This window comes from Bos grunniens, chromosome 24 (genome assembly GCF_055505025.1).
Source record: "Bos grunniens cultivar Pamir isolate PY7600 chromosome 24, Bosgru_T2T1.0, whole genome shotgun sequence".
NCBI classification, from domain to species: Eukaryota; Metazoa; Chordata; class Mammalia; order Artiodactyla; family Bovidae; genus Bos; species Bos grunniens.
In genome coordinates this window covers 21,889,046-21,906,971 of record NC_141188.1, presented here as the reverse complement: position 1 = coordinate 21,906,971, position 17,926 = coordinate 21,889,046, and the positions used below count along the sequence as shown (strand labels likewise).

At 43.6% G+C, this 17,926-nt stretch overlaps 1 protein-coding gene across 5 annotated transcripts in view; it reads right to left on the bottom strand.

The window, feature by feature from the left end:
- The window catches only part of TPGS2 (tubulin polyglutamylase complex subunit 2), a 64,277-nt gene that overhangs the window by 17,802 nt on the left and 28,549 nt on the right, over nt 1-17,926 (bottom strand). For 2 of the 5 annotated variants that reach the window (XM_086372722.1, XM_086372723.1), the window contains exon 3: nt 282-386. The exons of 1 other annotated variant lie outside the window; for it this stretch is intronic. In XM_086372722.1, the coding sequence (XP_086228848.1) occupies nt 282-324 (43 nt within the window). In that variant the 5' untranslated portion in view covers nt 325-386. The remainder of the gene's footprint in view (nt 1-281; nt 387-17,926) is intronic. 2 more of the 5 variants (XM_086372720.1, XM_086372721.1) reach the window with 1 other exon arrangement.

The following is a 17,926-nucleotide window of genomic DNA, read 5'->3' as shown; positions in this document are numbered from 1 at the left end:
TTTCCCCAACATCTCATGCCAATAGGAAGCCTCTAACTTGAGCTTCTGGTTAGGTACTGGGCAGACTCTGGCACAGGGGCCACAGAGGCAGGGGGTGAAGCAATGATGGCACAGGTTACCGCTGGGAGATGATCACAGCACCTGGATACTGCACTTGAGGAGAACCCCCATACACTGTCCATATTCAGACTCCTGAGTTGTAAAGGCCCCCAGAATTATTTCCTCTAAGCTCTCAGCCAGGGAGAGCTGTGTACTCCTCCACAGCAAGAAGGCTGACTCACCATCCAGCTTCACATTCCACGTCATGTGGAAGCCGTTGGTCATCAGGTAAAAGTTCTTCAGATCCTCAGGCAGCACACAGTTATTCTTCTAGAACCACAGAGCAGCTGAGTGTTAAGTCAAGGTTGAAGGAGGGTGTAGGGTTATGCCTCAAACCACGTGGGAACTGTATTTCAGATCCATAAAACTGAGTCATTACCTCTAAAACGCTACTGGAGAGTTCTAGGTTGAAATGGCCACAAAGCAGGCTCCCCAACTCATCTCATGTCACTGACACACTGAAACTACAGCTATATACTGAACAATAATTCCCTCTGAAGGAAACCCAGAAACTAGCTGAGTGACTCCTGTTAGCAAATTGAAAGTCTGTGTGCCCAACGCACAGTGAGGCCCATCAATACTAAAACATTAGAGAAAGATTTATTATAGATTCATTAAGGAGATGGGTGGCTCATGGCCTAAGAATCCCAAAGTTACTAAAAGCTTTCAGCAAGCCCCTTTAAAAGCAAAAGGTGTGTGGTGATGGGTGTGGTCAGTTGTTGCAGAGTTCTTGATGTCAGATCCTTGGTTCCTGAGGTCAGATCATGATCAAGTAATGATGTCCCTATAAATCTCTACCAGATGAATGTTATTCTCTGTCCTGACCAGAAAGGGCAAAGTTGCAAGGCACAACTTTCACCCTCCAAGGTCCCAGTCCTGGCTAAGCGGAGACAGATCTCAGCTGGCAGCTCCTCGGGGCCAGGTTCCCACCCAGCTGTCATCCCTGAGGGATCCAGGCACCCAACCCAACTGGCCCTCAGTCTTGCCAGGCTGCCCAAATGGGGAGACCAGGTCTCAGACTGTGACCCAGACAGATGGTCACTGCTAGTAGGTAGCAGAGACAGCATGGGGGAGAGGGTCACCACCGCCTCAAGGCCTGGGCCAAGGCTAGAAGAGGGCCTTACTGAGGGCTCTGGAGCCTTGCAGGACGTAGTCCCTAGTCTGTTTCCTGGGCCCTTCAGCTCACCCACTGGCTGTAGGCTGGGTGAGCTGGGGGGCCTCCAGAAGGCGGCCTGAATCTACCTCTTACCTCACTCTCCACCTGATGACCACCACGCTGCTGATTACTGACTGAATTACTCCCCCAGTGGTCCCTCACTGACAGTTACCCATGCGCAGGGCCTACTGTGGTTGCTGACCAATAGCTGAGCAGGACAACTAACGGCCGCTCACTGACAGTTGGTTGTGGGTGGGACCCACAGAAGCACTGAGCAAGGCTGAGCAACGCCTGCTGCCCAGTAACAGGGTGCAGAGTAATGAGGCCCAGCAATGGCCACCTGCTAAGGGCTGCGCTCATCCTGCTCTGTTACATGCCCACTGGGTGAACAAGAAGAAATTTACATCGAAATGGGTATGAGAGGCTGATCACAATCTCACCATAAAATCCACTCTTGGAAGGGTAACAAAACCAGGAGGGAACTCACAACTCCCCGATTCTCCCTGAGCAAAGGGTTTGGACCCTGCATATGGCACCTCAATTTTTAAAACTTCTACGTGAGAGATGGGCCCCCATAAATCTAGCTCTGAAAGCCAGTGGGGCTTGGGTCCAGAAGACCCACAAGGCCACAGTGAACTAAGAGACAGTTTTTAATGGGCTCCTATGGACTTGCTGTAACAGCAGGATGAGCACAGCCCTTAGCAGGCAGCCACTGCTGTGTCTCATTGCTCCACACCTGCACTACGCAGCAGGTCTTGCTCAGCCATTGGTTGGTGCCTCAGTAGGCAACCCCCACCCTAAGCAACCAACCGTCAATGAGTGACCGTTAGGGAAGTGATTCCAGTCACCTTTCTCACCTTTTGCTTTTCAAGGGGCTTGCTGAAAGCTTTCAGTAACTTTGGGGTCTTAAGGCACGAGCCATCCATCTCCTTGTATGAATCTGTAATAAACCGTTCCCTGTTCCAATTTTAGTATGGCTAGGCCTCACTCTGCATCGGGCACACACACTTGTGGTTCAGTAACATTACTATGGATATGCCTCCAGGGTCCAGTGCAGAGACAGTGGAAGTAAAATGCCCAGTCTCTTCCTTAAAGAAGCCTATTTGCTTATCTTAAAAGCGTTGGCCTGAGGGGCAGGCTTCTAATTTAGCACACATTAAGATGCCAACTGTAATCCTCTCCAGAGACAAGGGAGGCCGGTGGGCACCATACCGTCTTCATGCTCTCCTTCTGCCGCACAGATATCTTCTGGAAAGGAGCTTATACACATGTCTGGCACCCCAGGCGCTGTGCAGGGGACACACTTGACTGCCTGGCTCTGCTGGCCAACACAGCTTATGTTCCCAGGTCCCAAAGGGCTCTAATAAACAAGCCATCCCACCAGGGCACAGGGCAGAGGCAGCAGATTGAAATACCCAGTATTTTTGTGAAAAGAGGCCTGTTTGGAGATCTTAACTGCAGCCTGAGAATCAAGTTTATGATTTAACATCTATAGGCCAACTAAAACCCTCTCCAAAGATTGCAGAGGCCAGTGGGGACCACCTTTGCACTCTCCCTCTGTCCTGCCTCAGGTCACCAGTGTTTCTAGGAAGGAGGCTGTGCAAACCTCTGCTGCTCCATTGTGGCTGCAGCTTGGAGGACACATCCCTTGATAACTGGCTGTGGTGAGCAGCAAGGCTTGTGTTCATGGGTTCAACAGGATGGTAGCAAACAAAGAAACAGTTCTTAACCTGCTATCCCCCTAGGGCTCAGTGTAGAGGGAGCAGATAGTCCTCCCCTGAGAGACGGTATACGTGCATATTTAAGCTACTGTTTGAGTGCCCAGTTTCCAATTAGCCTGCATCAAGGTGCTGAAATTCTCTTCTTTGGGATACTGACAGGTTGTATTATACTCTCAACTACTGGGAGCCACTAACAGCAAAGTAGGCTGGACATTCAGAAAGGTTTGATAGACAACCAAGAACCAGGGCAGGATTAAAAAGGTTCATCTCTTACATAAGGCCACTCCACTTCTTCAAGACTGGCTGTTGTAGCTAATGCGTTGAAATCAACAGCATGTCAAGAAAAATGAAGAAATAGAGAAATGTGTTCCCAGTGAAATAATTAGATAAAACCCCAAGAAAAGACCTAATGAAATTAAGATAAGTAATTTAAAGATGCTCACAGACATAAGGGGGACAATATATGAAGAAAGTGAGAATTTCGACAAAAAGAAAATACTAAGCAGAAATCACAGAGGTGAAGAATAACTGAGCTGAAAATTTCAATAAAGGCATTCAACAGCAGACTAGATGAAGTGAAATAAAGGATAAGTGAACTAGAAGACAGGGTACTGGAATTCATCCAATCAGATCAGCTTTAAAAAAAAAAAACAAAAACAGAAAAAAGAGTGAATAGAGCTTAAGAGATTATAGAACAACATAAAGCCGATCAATACTATACACCTTTATAGGGATATCAGAAGAAGAGAGAATGGGGCAGAAAGCTTATTTGAAGAAATAATGGCTAAAAATTTCCCTAAAGTGGGGAAGGAAACAGACTACCTGGAAATAGATCCAGGAATCCCAGAGAGTTCCAAAAAAGAATCCAAAGAGACATTATAACTAAGTTGCCAAAACTTAACGGAGAACATCTTAAAAGCAGTAAGAGAAAAACAACTTGTTATATACAAGGGAACCCCATAAAGCTCTCAGGAGATTTCCAGGCAGAAACTTGCAGGCCACAAGATGGTGGCACAATATATTCAATGTGCTGGAAGAGAAAAGAAAACTTGCCAACCAGGAATATTCTACCTGGAAAAGCTGCCCTTCAGAATTTAAGGGGAAATAAAGTTTTCCATACAAGCAAAAGCTGAGGGAGTTCATCACCACTGGACCAGCTTTACAGTGAACACCACCAGCTTTACAGCTTTACAAATGAACATTGCAGAGTTCCAAAGAACAGCAAGCTGATGCTGCTGCTAAGTCACTTCAGTTGTGTCCGACTCTGTGTGACCCCATAGACGGCAGCCCACCAGGCTCCCCTATCCCTGGGATTCTCCAGGCAAGAACACTGGAGTGGGTTGCCATTTCCTTCTCCAATGCATGAAAGTGAAAAGTGAAAGTGAAGTCTCTCAGTCGTGTCTGACTCTTAGTGACCCCATGGACTGCAGCCCACCAGGCTCCTCCATCCATGGGATTTTCCAGGCAAGAGTACTGGAGTGGGGTGCCACTGGAGAGATAAGAAGCCTTCCTCAGTGATCAGTGCAAACAAATAGAGGAAAATAATAGAATAGGAAAGACTAGAGATCTCTTCAAGATGATTGGAGATACCAAGGGAACATTTCATGCAAAGATGGCCACAATAAAGGACAGAAATGGTATGGACCTAACAGAAGCAGAAGATATTAAGAAGAGGTGGCAAGAATACACAGAAGAACTATACAAAAAAGGTCTTCATAACCCAGATAATCATGATGGTGTGATCACTCACCTAGAGCCAGACATCGTGGAATGTGAAGTCAAGTGGGCCTTAGGAAGCATCACTACGAACAAAGCTAGTGGAGGTGATGGAATTCCAGTTGAGCTATTTCAAATCCTAAAATATGATGCTGCAGCAAATTTGGAAAAGTCAGCAGTGGCCACAGGACTGGAAAAGGTCAGTTTTCATTCCAATCCCAAAGAAAGGCGATGCCAAAGAATGCTCAAACTACCCGCACAATTGCACTCATCTCACACGCTAGTAAAGTAATGCTCAAAATTCTCCAAGCCAGGCTTCAGCAATACATGAACCATGAACTTCCAGAACTTTAGAAAACGCAGAGGAACCAAAGATCAAATTGCCAACATCCGCTGGATCATGGAAAAAGCAAGAGAGTTCCAGAAAAATATCTATTTCTGCTTTATTGACTATGCCAAAGTCTTTGACTGTGTGGATCACAATAAACTGTGGAAAATTCTGCAAAGGATGGGAATACCAGACCACCTGACCTGCCTCTTGAGAAACCTATATGCAGGTCAGGAAGCAACAGTTAGAACTGGACATGGAACAACAGACTGGTTCCAAATAGGAAAAGGAGTATGTCAAGGCTGTATATTGTCACCCTGTTTATTTAACTTATATGCAGAGTATATCATGAGAAACGCTGGGCTGGAAGAAGCACAAGCTGCAATCAAGATTGCCAGGAGAAATATCAATAACCTCAGATATGCAGATGACACCACCCTTATGGCAGAAAATGAAGAACTAAAGAGCCTTTCGATGAAAGTGAAAGTGGAGAGTGAAAAAGTTGCCTTAAAGCTCAACATTCAGAAAACTAAGATCATGGCATCCGGTCCCATCATTTCATGGCAAATAGATGGGGCAACAGTGGAAACAGTGTCAGACTTTATTTTTCTGGGCTCCAAAATCGCTGCAGATGGTGACAGCAGCCATAAAATTAAAAGACGCTTACTCCTTGGAAGGAAAGTTATGACCAACCTGGATGGCATATTGAAAAACAGAGACATTACTTTGCCAACAAAGGTCCATCTAGTCAAGGCTATGGTTTTTCCAGTGGTCATGTATGGATGTGAGAGTTGGACTATAAAGAAAGCTGAGCACCAAAGAATTGATGCTTTTGAACTGTGGTGTTGGAGAAGACTCTTGAGAGTCTTCTTGGACTGCAAGGAGGTCCAACCAGTCCATCCTAAAGGAGATCAGTCCTGGGTATTCATTGGAAGGACTGATGTTGAAGCTGAAATTCCAATACTTTGGCCACCTGATGCGAAGAGCTGACTCATTTGAAAAGACCCTGATGCTGGGAAAGATTGAAGGCAGGAGGAAAAGGGGACGACAGAGGATGAGATGATTGGATGGCATCACCAACTTGATGGACATGGTTTGGGTAGACTCCGTGAGTTGGTGATGGACAGGGAGGTCTGGTGTGCTGTGGTCCATGGGGTTGCAAAGAGTCAGACACGACTGAGCAACTGAACTGAACTGAACAGAACAACAAATATTAAAGGGTCTTCTTTAAAGTGAAACAAAGGGTGATAATTGGTAACAGGAAAAATATGACAATATAAATCTCACAGGCAAAAGTTAAAGTATAGTTAAATTCAGAATAATGTTGTCACAGCAGTGGGTTAATCACTTAAGAGACAAAGCATGAAGTTTAAAAGACAAAGTAGAAAACAACCACAGTAAAGGTACTAAAGGTGGCGCTTGTGGTAAAGAAGCCCCTGCCAATGCAGGAGACAAGAGACATGGGTTCAATCCCTTGGTTGGGAAGATCCTCTAGAGGAGGAAATGGCAACCCACTCCAATATTTTTGCCTGCAGAATCCCCATGAACAGAGGAGCCTGGTGGGCTACAGTCCACAGGGTCAAAAAGAGTTGGACACGACTGAAGTGGCTGAGTATGCACACACAGGACACTTTAAAAGTACTAAAGCACACTATATTTTAGTAGTAAAAGTAACTATAACTGCAATAATTTGTTAACAGATCCACAAGATGAAAAAAAGTAAATTGTGACATCTTTTTAAATGTGTGGTGGGGAAAGTAAAGTTGTAAAGCTTTAAAATGCATCAAACAAGCAGTGATCAGTTTAGATTGTTACATTTAAATACAAGCCTCATGATGAGCACAAAGCAAAAACCTACAGCAGACACCAAAAAGATAAAGAGAAAGGAGTCTAAGCACTCCATTACAGAAAATCATCAAATCACAAAGGAAGAAAGCAAGAGAAGACAGGAACAAAATACAAAAGAGTTATAAAATAGCTAGAAAACAATGAACAAAATAGCAGTAAGGCAGTATATATCAACAATTATTTCAAATGTAAGTGAAATAAATTCTACAATCAAAAAACAAAGAGTGAATAAGAAAGGAGGCCAAATTATGGAACTATGTCGTCTACAAGAGATTCACTTCAGATGTAATAACACATAAACTAAAAGTGAAGGGATGAACATAAATGGGAATCAAAGAAAGCTGGGATAGTTATATAAGACAACCGTCCTACAAGAGACAAAGAAGGACAGTATATAATGATAAAGGGGTCAATCCAACAACAGGATATAACATTTATAAATATGTATGCCTCCAAGACAGATAAAGCAAATATTAACAGACCTAAAGGGGAAATAGCAACACAATGGAACAATGGATAAGATGGACATAACATTTACAGAATAATCTACTGAAAATCAGCAGAATCCAGATTCTGCTCAAGTGTACATGAAACAGTCATAACAGATCACAGGGTAGGCGACAAAACTATTAACAAAATTAAGACTGACATCATATTGAGTATCTTTTCTGTCCACAATGGTATGAAACTAGACTCAATTATAGGAAGGAAACAGGAAAATTGACAAAAATGTGGAATTTAAAAAACATGCCACTGAATAACCAATGGTCAGAAGAAATCAAAAGAGAAATTTAAAAATATCCTGAGACAAATAAAAATGGAAATGCAATACACTAAAACTTATGGGATGCTGCAAAAGCAGTTCTAGAAGGGAATTCATGGCCGTAAGTGCCTGTATCAGGAAATAGGAAAGTTCTCAAGCAAACAATGCAACTTTACACTTCAAGGAACCAGAGAAAAAAGAATAAACTAAGACCAAAACTAGTACAAGTCGCTAGTACCGAGCGACTGTCACTTTCACTTTCACTGGTAGCCTAGTGGTTAAAAATCCACCTTTCAGGGCTGGGGACGCAGGTTCAGTCCTTTGTTGGGAAACTAAGATCTCACATATGAAATCTTAGCTACTCAGTTGTGTCCAATTCTCTGTGACCCCTTTCTGTGTAGCCTGCCAGACTCCTCTGTCCATGGAATCCTCCAGGCAAGAAAACTGGAGTGAGTAGCCATTCCTTTCTCCAGGGGATCTTCCTAGTCCAGGGATCAAACCTGGTTCTCCTGCATTGACAGGCAGATTCTTTGCTATCTGAGCCACCAGCGAAGTCCAAGATCCCACATGCCATGGGGCAACAGCCTGCACACTACAACTACTGAGCCCATGTGCCTCAACTAGAGAGCCAATGCGCGGCAACTACAGAGCCCATGGGCTGCAATACAAGCTCCCACCTGCCTCAACTAAGACCTGATGCAGCAAAAAATAAATAAACATTAAAAATAGCATATGATCATCTCAATAGATGTCAAAAAAGCATTCCACAAAATTAGACATCCATTCATGATTTAAAAAAAAAAAAACAACCTCTCAACATGTAGGTAGAGAGGAAACATAAGTTAGCCTACAGGAAACATCATATTGAAGGGTTAAAAGCTGAAAGCTGTTCCGCTAAGATCAGGAAGACAAGGATAGCCATTCCTGCTAAGTTTATTCAACACAATATTGCAAATACTAAGCAGAGAAATTAGGCAATAAAAAGAAACAAAAGGCATCCAAATCAGAAAAGAAGTAACATTATCACTATTGGCAGATGACATGGTATTACACAGAGAAAATCCTAAAGACTCCACCAAAAAACATTTAGAACTAACAAATGAATTAAGTAAAGCTTCAGGGTACCAAATCAATATAAAATTTTTGTTGCTTTTCTACACAAGAATAACCACCTATCAGAAAGAGAAACTAAGAAAACCATCTTATTGACAATTGCATCAAAACGAATGAAATACTTGGGGATAAGTTTCATCAAGGAGCTGAAAGACCTGCACCCTTAACACCTACAGGAACGTGGTGTGAGAGGGACCCTACAGTTCTGATGATGCTGTAACAAAGCAGTCACTTCTGGAAATTTCAGAACCATGCACATTAACTTATTTCCTGAAACAAACTATTGGATCAGTGAGAACTGATTAAGGTAAAAACCATATACTTCTAGAGCATTTAATGCAATGAATTTAATAGTTCTGAAAGTTCTTAAAAAGAAGCACAATAGAATATAAGCAAATATTTCATATGAATAGCAAATCATCCAAAAAAAGCTGTGATTCCTTTCAGGAGTTACTAGGAGCACCCATTAAATTCTACCTAAGTCACACCTCTGCATGCATCTGGCCAGTCTTTTCTAGCCAATCAGACTACTGAGCACAGAAGGATGAGTTCTCCAATTACTTTTCTTTCTTCTTGTCATGTTGATACAGGCAGCGGGGCAATTTCCAAACTTTCTGCTTACTGGACCCTCTTGAGATGTGATACTGAACACTGCTTGTATCAAGTTTGTTCAGGTCACACTGTCAGTCAATTCCAGGTACCACCCAATATGTGAAGAAGTTGAGTGTAACAGGATGATCTGAATTTATTTCCCAATTCTGCAACAAGCTGAGTGACCCTGACTGTCAAACTCTGTGAATCCAGGTTTAAGAATAATCTCTAAGATTGAGTCTATAAAAGACTGGAGGTGGGAGAAGTTAGGAATCCGGCAGAGAGAGAAGACTAGGTCATTAGGGTAATTACTACGGTTTCAGGGTATAGTATCTTGAAGAACTATATGTGAGAGGCAAGCTTCAAGCTTGCAGGTAATTTTAAGCAATGTTTTTAAATTATTAAGAACACAATAGCTTCCCTGGTGGCTCAGTGGTAAAGAATATGCCTGTCAATGCAGGAGACATGGGTTCAATCCCTGGGTCAGGAAGATCCCCTGGAGAAGGAAATGGCAACCCAATACAGTATTCTTGCCTGGGAAATCCCATGGACACAGGAGCCTGGTGGGCTACAGTCCATGGGGTCACAAAAGAGTCAGACACAACTTAGTGACTAAAAAACAACAATACAAGAGCTGTCATTTTAAAGAAACAGGATTTTCATTTTCTTGATCTAAGAACTAAAACACACATTCTGATCGTTTCTGTTTGTTTTTTCTCTCTTCACCATCAAGTTCTCAATTTCAGAGATGGGTAACATAAAGAATTCTCTGACTCCTTGCACTGAACATTTTTTTTCCTGCTTAGTAAGTTATTTCGAGTTTACAGCTTTCTCCTAATGCCTCCAGTATTGCACACTGTCTGTGCTTTCTTAGAGAAAAGTGTGCACGCAAAATACCTTTCTCCTGACCCATGGCACCCTAGTACAGGAAGTCAATAGTTATTAGTATTCTGACAAAGTTCTTGCTCCTTCTGTCATCCGCAAAGGTCAGCATCCAGTATGAGATGCTGGTCACCAGTGCCATCTAGTGGTGGACACAAGGAAACTACTTCTCAACCCAGATTCCGTAAGATCCCTTCTGAGAAGGTCTGCGAGCACTATCACTTTTAAGTTATGCTGGAGAATTTCAATAGTAGTGATTATAAGACACACTATTTATTTCACTCAAAAAATAAATTTTGGTATTATTTTATACTAGTATTTTAAAGAATTACTCAAAATTCATAAAAATAGAAAAAAAAAAAACAGTGAAATAAAGTGTTTGCTGCTGCTACTGCTGCTAAGTCACCTCAGTCATGTCCGACTCTGTGTGACCCCATAGACAGCAGCCCATCAGGCTGCCCCGTCCCTGGGATTCTCCAGGCAAGACCACTGGAGTGGGTTGCCATTTCCTTCTCCAATGCATGAAAGTGAAAAGCGAAAGTGAAGTCGCTCAGTCGTGTCCAACTTAGCGGCCCCATGGACTGCAGCCTACCAGGCTCCTCCGTCCATGGGATTTTCCAGGCAAGAGTACTGGAGTGGGGTGCCATTGCCTTCTCTGGAAATAAAGTGTTTAAAACATCTCAAATACTCACATAAATATGCAAATGTCAAGCCGACCAAGTTCAAAAAGACAGTAAACATGCTCTCTCGTTTTCATAGAAATCACTGTGGCCTCAGCTGTGCCTCCTCCTTGCTGTGGACCTTACCGCCTGGCAGCCCAAGTGGCAGCTCCTGCAGTACTTCCAGCCCTTCCTTCTGAGAGCGGCTTCTAGTGCAGAAGCCACTTTTATTTTTACTTAAAACATTTTTTTTAATTTTGTTAATAAATTTATTAATTACATCATTATTTTAAGAGTGCTTTATCATGTGCAGTGTGATATAGAAGACTGACCTAATTATCACTGCTTTCTCTCTTCATGCTTGGCTGAGTAACTGAAGTTTTCAGGTGCTTCAGTGAGGGCAGATGAAGGAGAAAAACATGAAAGAGCCTGCAGATGTCAACTGATTCCGCATGGCAGAGGCTGGCTGTGGGAGGCGATAAGTATGTTCTGTGGACATGGGGCTGAGCTGCAGGGGCATCACGTTTGCGTGGCTCCTATGCTCTGGCCAGCAACTCAGAGATAGTGCCATTTCTCTCCTGCACAATGTGGGAAGAGACTGCTCTTCTGCAGGGAGAAATCTACTCACTTCAGAAGGGTTCTCTTGCCAGATTTAGGGTCAGTCTCTATTTTTAGGGGATGAAAAAGAAGGGGAAGGAGGAAGACTGGCAGAAAGCAAATGGCAGTTGAAGGGTAAGGATGAGAGAGGATCCGAGAGAAAGTCAAGAAGGGAGAATAACTCTGCTGACCAGTGTGTGCAGTAAGAGTGGCATCCCCACGGGACTGCAATTTCCCTGTATCCCAGTGATGACTCAGTTACATAATTCCCAACTTCTGATTTTTTCCCGCCTCCTAAGGAAGCTATTTTGCATTGGAGAAGGAAATGGCAATCCACTCCAGCGTTCTTGCCTGGAGAATCCCGGGTACAGGGGAGCCTGGTGGGCTGCCGTCTCTGGGGTCGCACAGAGTCGGACATGACTGAAGCGACTTAGCAGCAGCAGCAGAAGGAAACTATTTACAATAATTTCTTTAAGCGCTGCTAGAAAGTCTACCACAAGCTGTCTTACTGCCTCATCACCTGGACAGACTGAGCCACTCTAATGTTTTGGGTGTCATCAGCTTGATTCCTGGAGCCTTCCTGAGCACTGCCTGAGCCCGTCTATGCGCTCCTGCTCACTTGCTGTACTTCTGAGAATCCTGTGCCCCATCATTCCCTGTCTTTCAGAGGCCACTTCACTAGGGGGTGGGGGCGGCCAGGGAGGCAGGATCAGTTCAGCAAAGAGCCACAGCCAGACATTGGAAATCACTGCTTCCGTAGGTGCTTATCCGCAGTGGGCAGGCTCCTATGAGTCCATGGGCAACAAAAGCAGAGGAAGGGCTGCCCAGAATGGCCACTGATGCGGAGCACTGAGACCTAACTGGAAACCTCAGGCAGGGAGGACACCGGCGCCTACTGAAACTCTCCTCCGGGAGGAGAGAACCGGAAGAGCTGTGGAAGGATGGGGTGAGATACCCGGAGAACTCCAGTGCATTCTCAAACTCCTTCCTAAGGAGACGGGGAAGGCCTGGTTAACTGGAACCTGTTGTCTTGGTGGCTGGGGTATCCAAGTTTGGGGACAGAGCTGAGTTCCTGAAGACTCAGAGGAGAGGCAGCCACTCTTTCTCCATACAACCGTCAGTCTTCCTCTCAAAATACACGTAAGGTTGAAAGTTTTATTTTTGTTCTTAGTTTTGAAGAGATGGGAAAGACCCTCTCAGGCAGCTGCTGGTCCAGACGGAGGAAGGGAGGCACTGGAGAGTGGAAGGGGGACTTACCTGTCACAGAAGAACTATGGGGGCAGAGTGAGCACTCAGTGTGAGGGACCATGGTGAAAGGGTGTTCTAGGCTGCTCTCTCCCATCTGGGATGCTTACAATGCATTCAGAGCAGGGGCATGTGAGGGACACATCTGGAAGAAGGTTCAGAATCCACCCTGAAGACTGTAGAAAAAGTGAGGCTAAAAAGAGAGGGGATGATGTTCTGCCAAACTGTTTGGTCTCCTGGGCCATAGTTTCACCATTAGTAAATTTAATTATATTTGGAAATTGAAAAGTCTAACCAATCAAGAATTGTACTATACTCTGGAACTATGAAATGTCACTGAAATGTTTAAAAACAGAACTGTCCTGACCCTGGGATGCTATGAGAATTAAGAGGCAGACGCCTTCGCAGTGTGCAAAAGATGAAATGCTTGGTGCAGACATTTCACTAAGTCCATCATTATAAAAGGCAGCTTGCAGGCAAAGGGAACATGAATCACAAAACTGCACAAAACCAAGCAGATTGAAACTGTTGTTTAAAGAACAACAACAACAAAATGGTGAAATGCATTAAAATAAAAAGAGGTTTGTCCTTTTTTTTTTCTAATTTTAGGAGATTGCAGCAGATATAGATAGCCATTTAGGCTTTAGTTTTAACCTTTTCTTCCTACATTTGCAACAAAGAATCATGAAATATTAGAAGTGGATGAATCTTTCTATAACACTAACTCCAAACAAGACAGCAGCAGAGTAAAAGCATGTGGAACTCACCTCCTCCCACAAGTTCATCAAAAATACATCTACAAATGGAACAGTTCTCACAGAAGCCCTGCTGAGTACTACCAGAAGACCTCAAACCCCTGAGAGGACATGAAAGAGCCCCGTGTAACCGGGTAAGAAAAAAGAAAAGAGGAGAGGGAGCAGGATGGGACCTGACCCCCTGGTGGGGGGAGTGTGGTGGGGAAGAGGACAGGTTCCCACAGGATGAAGCCACTTAAGCAGCAGGGAGAGGAGCTGGGACAGAGAGCGAGCTTCAGAGGCTCAGAGGGGAACCCAGCAATCAGGCTGCGCCAGGCAGCACAGAGAAAGACTTGCAGAGGGCCCGCACCACTGCCCTGTGCGTCCCAGCCTGAGATGCAGGTCTGCTGGTGTGAGTGGGGCTGGCACTGGAAGTTGGGGGGTAGAGAACGGATGCGGGAAGGGGACGGCTGTTGGCTGTGCAGAGATAGCCTGAAAGGGCTGGAGCGTGGGGGTGTAGCTGCAGCCGAGGGTGTTCACAGAAGAAACCCAGGTGGGCAACAGAAGCAAAGCACCACTGTTATGTGGAGCATTAAGTAGGGGGCGAGGCTGACATCATAGCCTCTTTCTCTGTGTACTGGCCCCGCAGCTGTGGGCCCTGTGAAAACATGTCTTCCCAGCTGCTGCCTCAGGGGCTCCCGCCTCCAAAGGCTCTTGTGGCCCAGTCACCATCTTGGGGGTGGTGGGAGTAAATGCCAGCAGGTTGCCCACTTGCCGAGGTGGGGCTAAAACCATAGCTGAGCCTTAGAAGCCATGAAACTTGGGAAGTAGGGCTGAAATCTAACCCTGTGGTTGTGCAAGCCACAATCTTATGCCTCTGCCACTGGCTTTGTAAATTCAGTGCCGGTAGGACCTCAGAGTAGACACTGGGTGTGTCCATGGCTGGAACGGGTGTGGCAGTCACGGGCTTTGTGGGCATGTGCACTTAGGGAGGGGGGTCTGAGCTGCCTTTGTAGCTCCCGCTGTGCTCCAGATGAGTGATGAATGTGGTCCTGGGACCTGACCCTGGTTGATTTGCGCTGGTGGTCCTGTGGAAACAATGCCTGGGGGGCACCAGGGTCGGTGCTGGCATTCCCAAGGTTGAGATGGGGCCCAGGGCAGTGCCAGCAACAGTGCACTTTGTAAGGCAGCAGAACAGGTGACAGGTGACACGACAAAGCACACTCACGGGGGAACAGCTCTGGCTCTTCTCCCAGTGCGAGTGCTCCAATTCCATTTACCGCCTACCAAAGCTCAGAAATGGATCTGGGGGCTTCTACTCCAACAGCGAGAGAACAGACCCAGCTCCCAACAGGGCAGCGACAACCACAGAGCAAGGAGGAAGCCCTGACCAATATACAGGGCAGGCTCTGGCCGCCACAACACACTGGCCAGCATACACTGAGGAAAGAGGCAACAGGAATCAACACCAAAAACAGCTCTCACATCAAAAAATATTAAACCTACACAGGCTACATAGGGATGCTCCTCCATAAAAATAGCCCTCCAAGACCACAACAGATAATTGTTTCTCCTAAACTCACATACACTGGAGAAGGAAATGGCAACCCACTCCAGTGTTCTTGCCTGGAGAATCCCAGGGACAGGGGAGCCTGGTGGGCTGCTGTCTACGGGGTCGCACAGAGTCGGACACAACTGAAGCAACTTAGCAGCAGCAAACTCATATATCAAGAGAAATATAAGCAAAATGAAGAAGAGGACCACTCTCGAATAAAATATCAAGAGAATTCTCCTGAAAGAACAAGCAATGAAACAGACCTCATCATTCTAATACACAATGAGTTCAAAAAGAAGATAATAAAAATACTGAAGAAGTTAAGAATGACTATTGAGAGAAATGCAGATTACTGTAAAAGGAAACTAGAAACTATAAGGAGGAGCCAAGAAAAATTAGAAAATTCACTCACAGACAAAAGCTGAGCTAAAGGTAATGAAAAGCTGAATGAATAATGCATAAGAATGAATAAATGATCTGGGAGATAGAATAATGGAAATCAACCAGTCAGAACAGCAGACAGAAAGCCAAATTTTAAAAAAATGAAAGCAATGTAAGAGACCTATGGGATAATATGAAGCATGCCAATGTACACATAATAGGAATCCCAGAAGGAAAAGATAAAGAAAAGGGGATTGAAAATGTATTTGAACAAACTGTGACTGAAAACATCCCAAACATAAAGAAGGAAACAATATCTAGGTATAAGAAGCATAGAGGGTCCCAAACAAGGTAAATGCAAACAGACCTACACCAAGACATAATAAAAATGGCCAAAGTTAAAGGGATAATTCTAAAGGCAGCAAGAGAAAAACAAAGAGTTAATTATAAGGGAACCCCAATAAGGCTACCAGCTGATTTCTCTACAGAAACAGCTGCAGGCCAAAAGGGAGTGGGGCAAGATATATTTAAAGTCCTGAAAGGGAAAAATCTGCAATCTAGAATCCTCTGCCCAACAGGATTATCATTTAGAATAGAAAGAGAGATTAAGGATTTCTCAGATAAGCAAAAATTCAAAGAATATAGCAATACTAAACCTATCCTAAATGGAATATTAAAAGATTTTCTCTAAATAAAGTAGTAAGAATCTAAGGAAAGAATAAATCACTTAAATAAGCCAGTACACTGATTTAAAAAATAAATTAAATTTCTGTGAAAGTGATAAACACAATGAACAGCAAAATGATGAATATGAAGATGTAAAAGAGGATCAAAATCATAAAATGTGGGAAATAAGAGTAAGAAAATGTAGATTTTTTTTTCCAAGAATGTGTTTGAGTCTATATGACTATAAGTTTAAGGCAAGTAAGTACAAGAAAGACTTAACAAACTTGAAAACAGGGTAACTACAAAGCAAAAACATACAATGCATTCACAAAAACCAAAGAGAAGAGAACATAAATGTAAAACAAAAGAAAATCATAAAACTACAAAAGAAAAAACAGAAGGGGACAAAGAAATATAAAATCAGGAAAATATAAATATAAAATATAAAAACATGAAAATAGGGTTTAATATGGCAATAAAACATATCTATCAATAACTATCTTAAATGTCAATAGGCTAAATGCTCCAGTCAAGACACAGAGAGTGGCATATTAAATAAAAAAAACAAGGGACTACAATATGCTGTCCACAAGAGACCCACTTTAGGGCAAAGGACAAACACAGACTGAAGTGAGGGGAAGAAAAAAGACATTTCGTGCAAATGGAAATTACAAGAAAGTGAGGGTCATAAAACTCCTATCAGGTAAAATAGACTTTAGATCAAAGGCTACAAAGAAAGATAAAGAAAGACACTACATTAAGATAAAAGGATTGATACAAGGATCGGATATTATACTCGTTTACATATGTGTACCCAACATATGTACTGAATGCTCATGCTCAGTAGTGCCTGACTCCTTGCACACCCAATATGATCCTGCTGCTCAGTCGCCAAGTTGTGTCCGACTCTTCGTGACTCCCCAGACTGCAGCACACCAGGCTTCTCTGTCCCTCACCATCTCCCAGAGTTTGCCCAAGTTCATGTCCAATGAATCAGTGACGCCATCCAACCATCTCATCCTCTGTCACCCTCTTCTTCTGCCTTCAATCCTTCGCAGCATCAGGGTCTTTTCCAATGAATCAGGGGTTTGCCTCAGGCGGCCAAAGTATTGGAGCTTCAGCACCATCAGTCCTCCCAAAGACCATTCAGGGTTGATTTCCTTTAAGATTAACTGTTTTGCTCTCCTTGCTGTCCAAGGGACTCTGAAAGAGTCTTCTCCAGCACCACAGTTTGAAAGCATCAATTCCTCAGTGTTCTGCCTTCTTTACTGTCCAGCTCTCACATCTGTACATGACCACTGCAAAGACCGTAGCCTTGACCCTTTGTCAGCAAAGTGATGTCTTTGTTTTGTCACACAATGTCTAGGTTTGTCACAGCTTTCTTTCCAAGAAGCAATCATCGTATAATTTCATGGCTATAGTCACCATCTGAAGTAATTTTAGTGCCCAAACACCCAATATAGAAGCACTGAAATACATAAAAATACTAACAGATGTAAAGGGAGAAGTTGATGGGAATACAATAATAGTATGGAACTTTAACACCCCACTCACATCAATGGACAGATCTTTGAGACAGAAAGTCAACAAGGTAAGAGAGATCCTAAATGACAAAATAGAACAGTTAGACTTAATTTATATTTCCAGGACATTACATTCAAAAAAGCAGAATACACATTCTTTTCAAGTGCACATGGAACATTCTCTAGGACTGATCACACCCTAGGGCACAAAAGAAGGTTCAACAAATTTAAGAGTACAGAAATTATTTGAAGTATCTTTTCAACCACAATGGTATGAAACCAGAACTCAACCACAGAAAAAGAAATGAGAAAAAAAAAGTTATGCGGAGACTAAACAATATGCTATTTA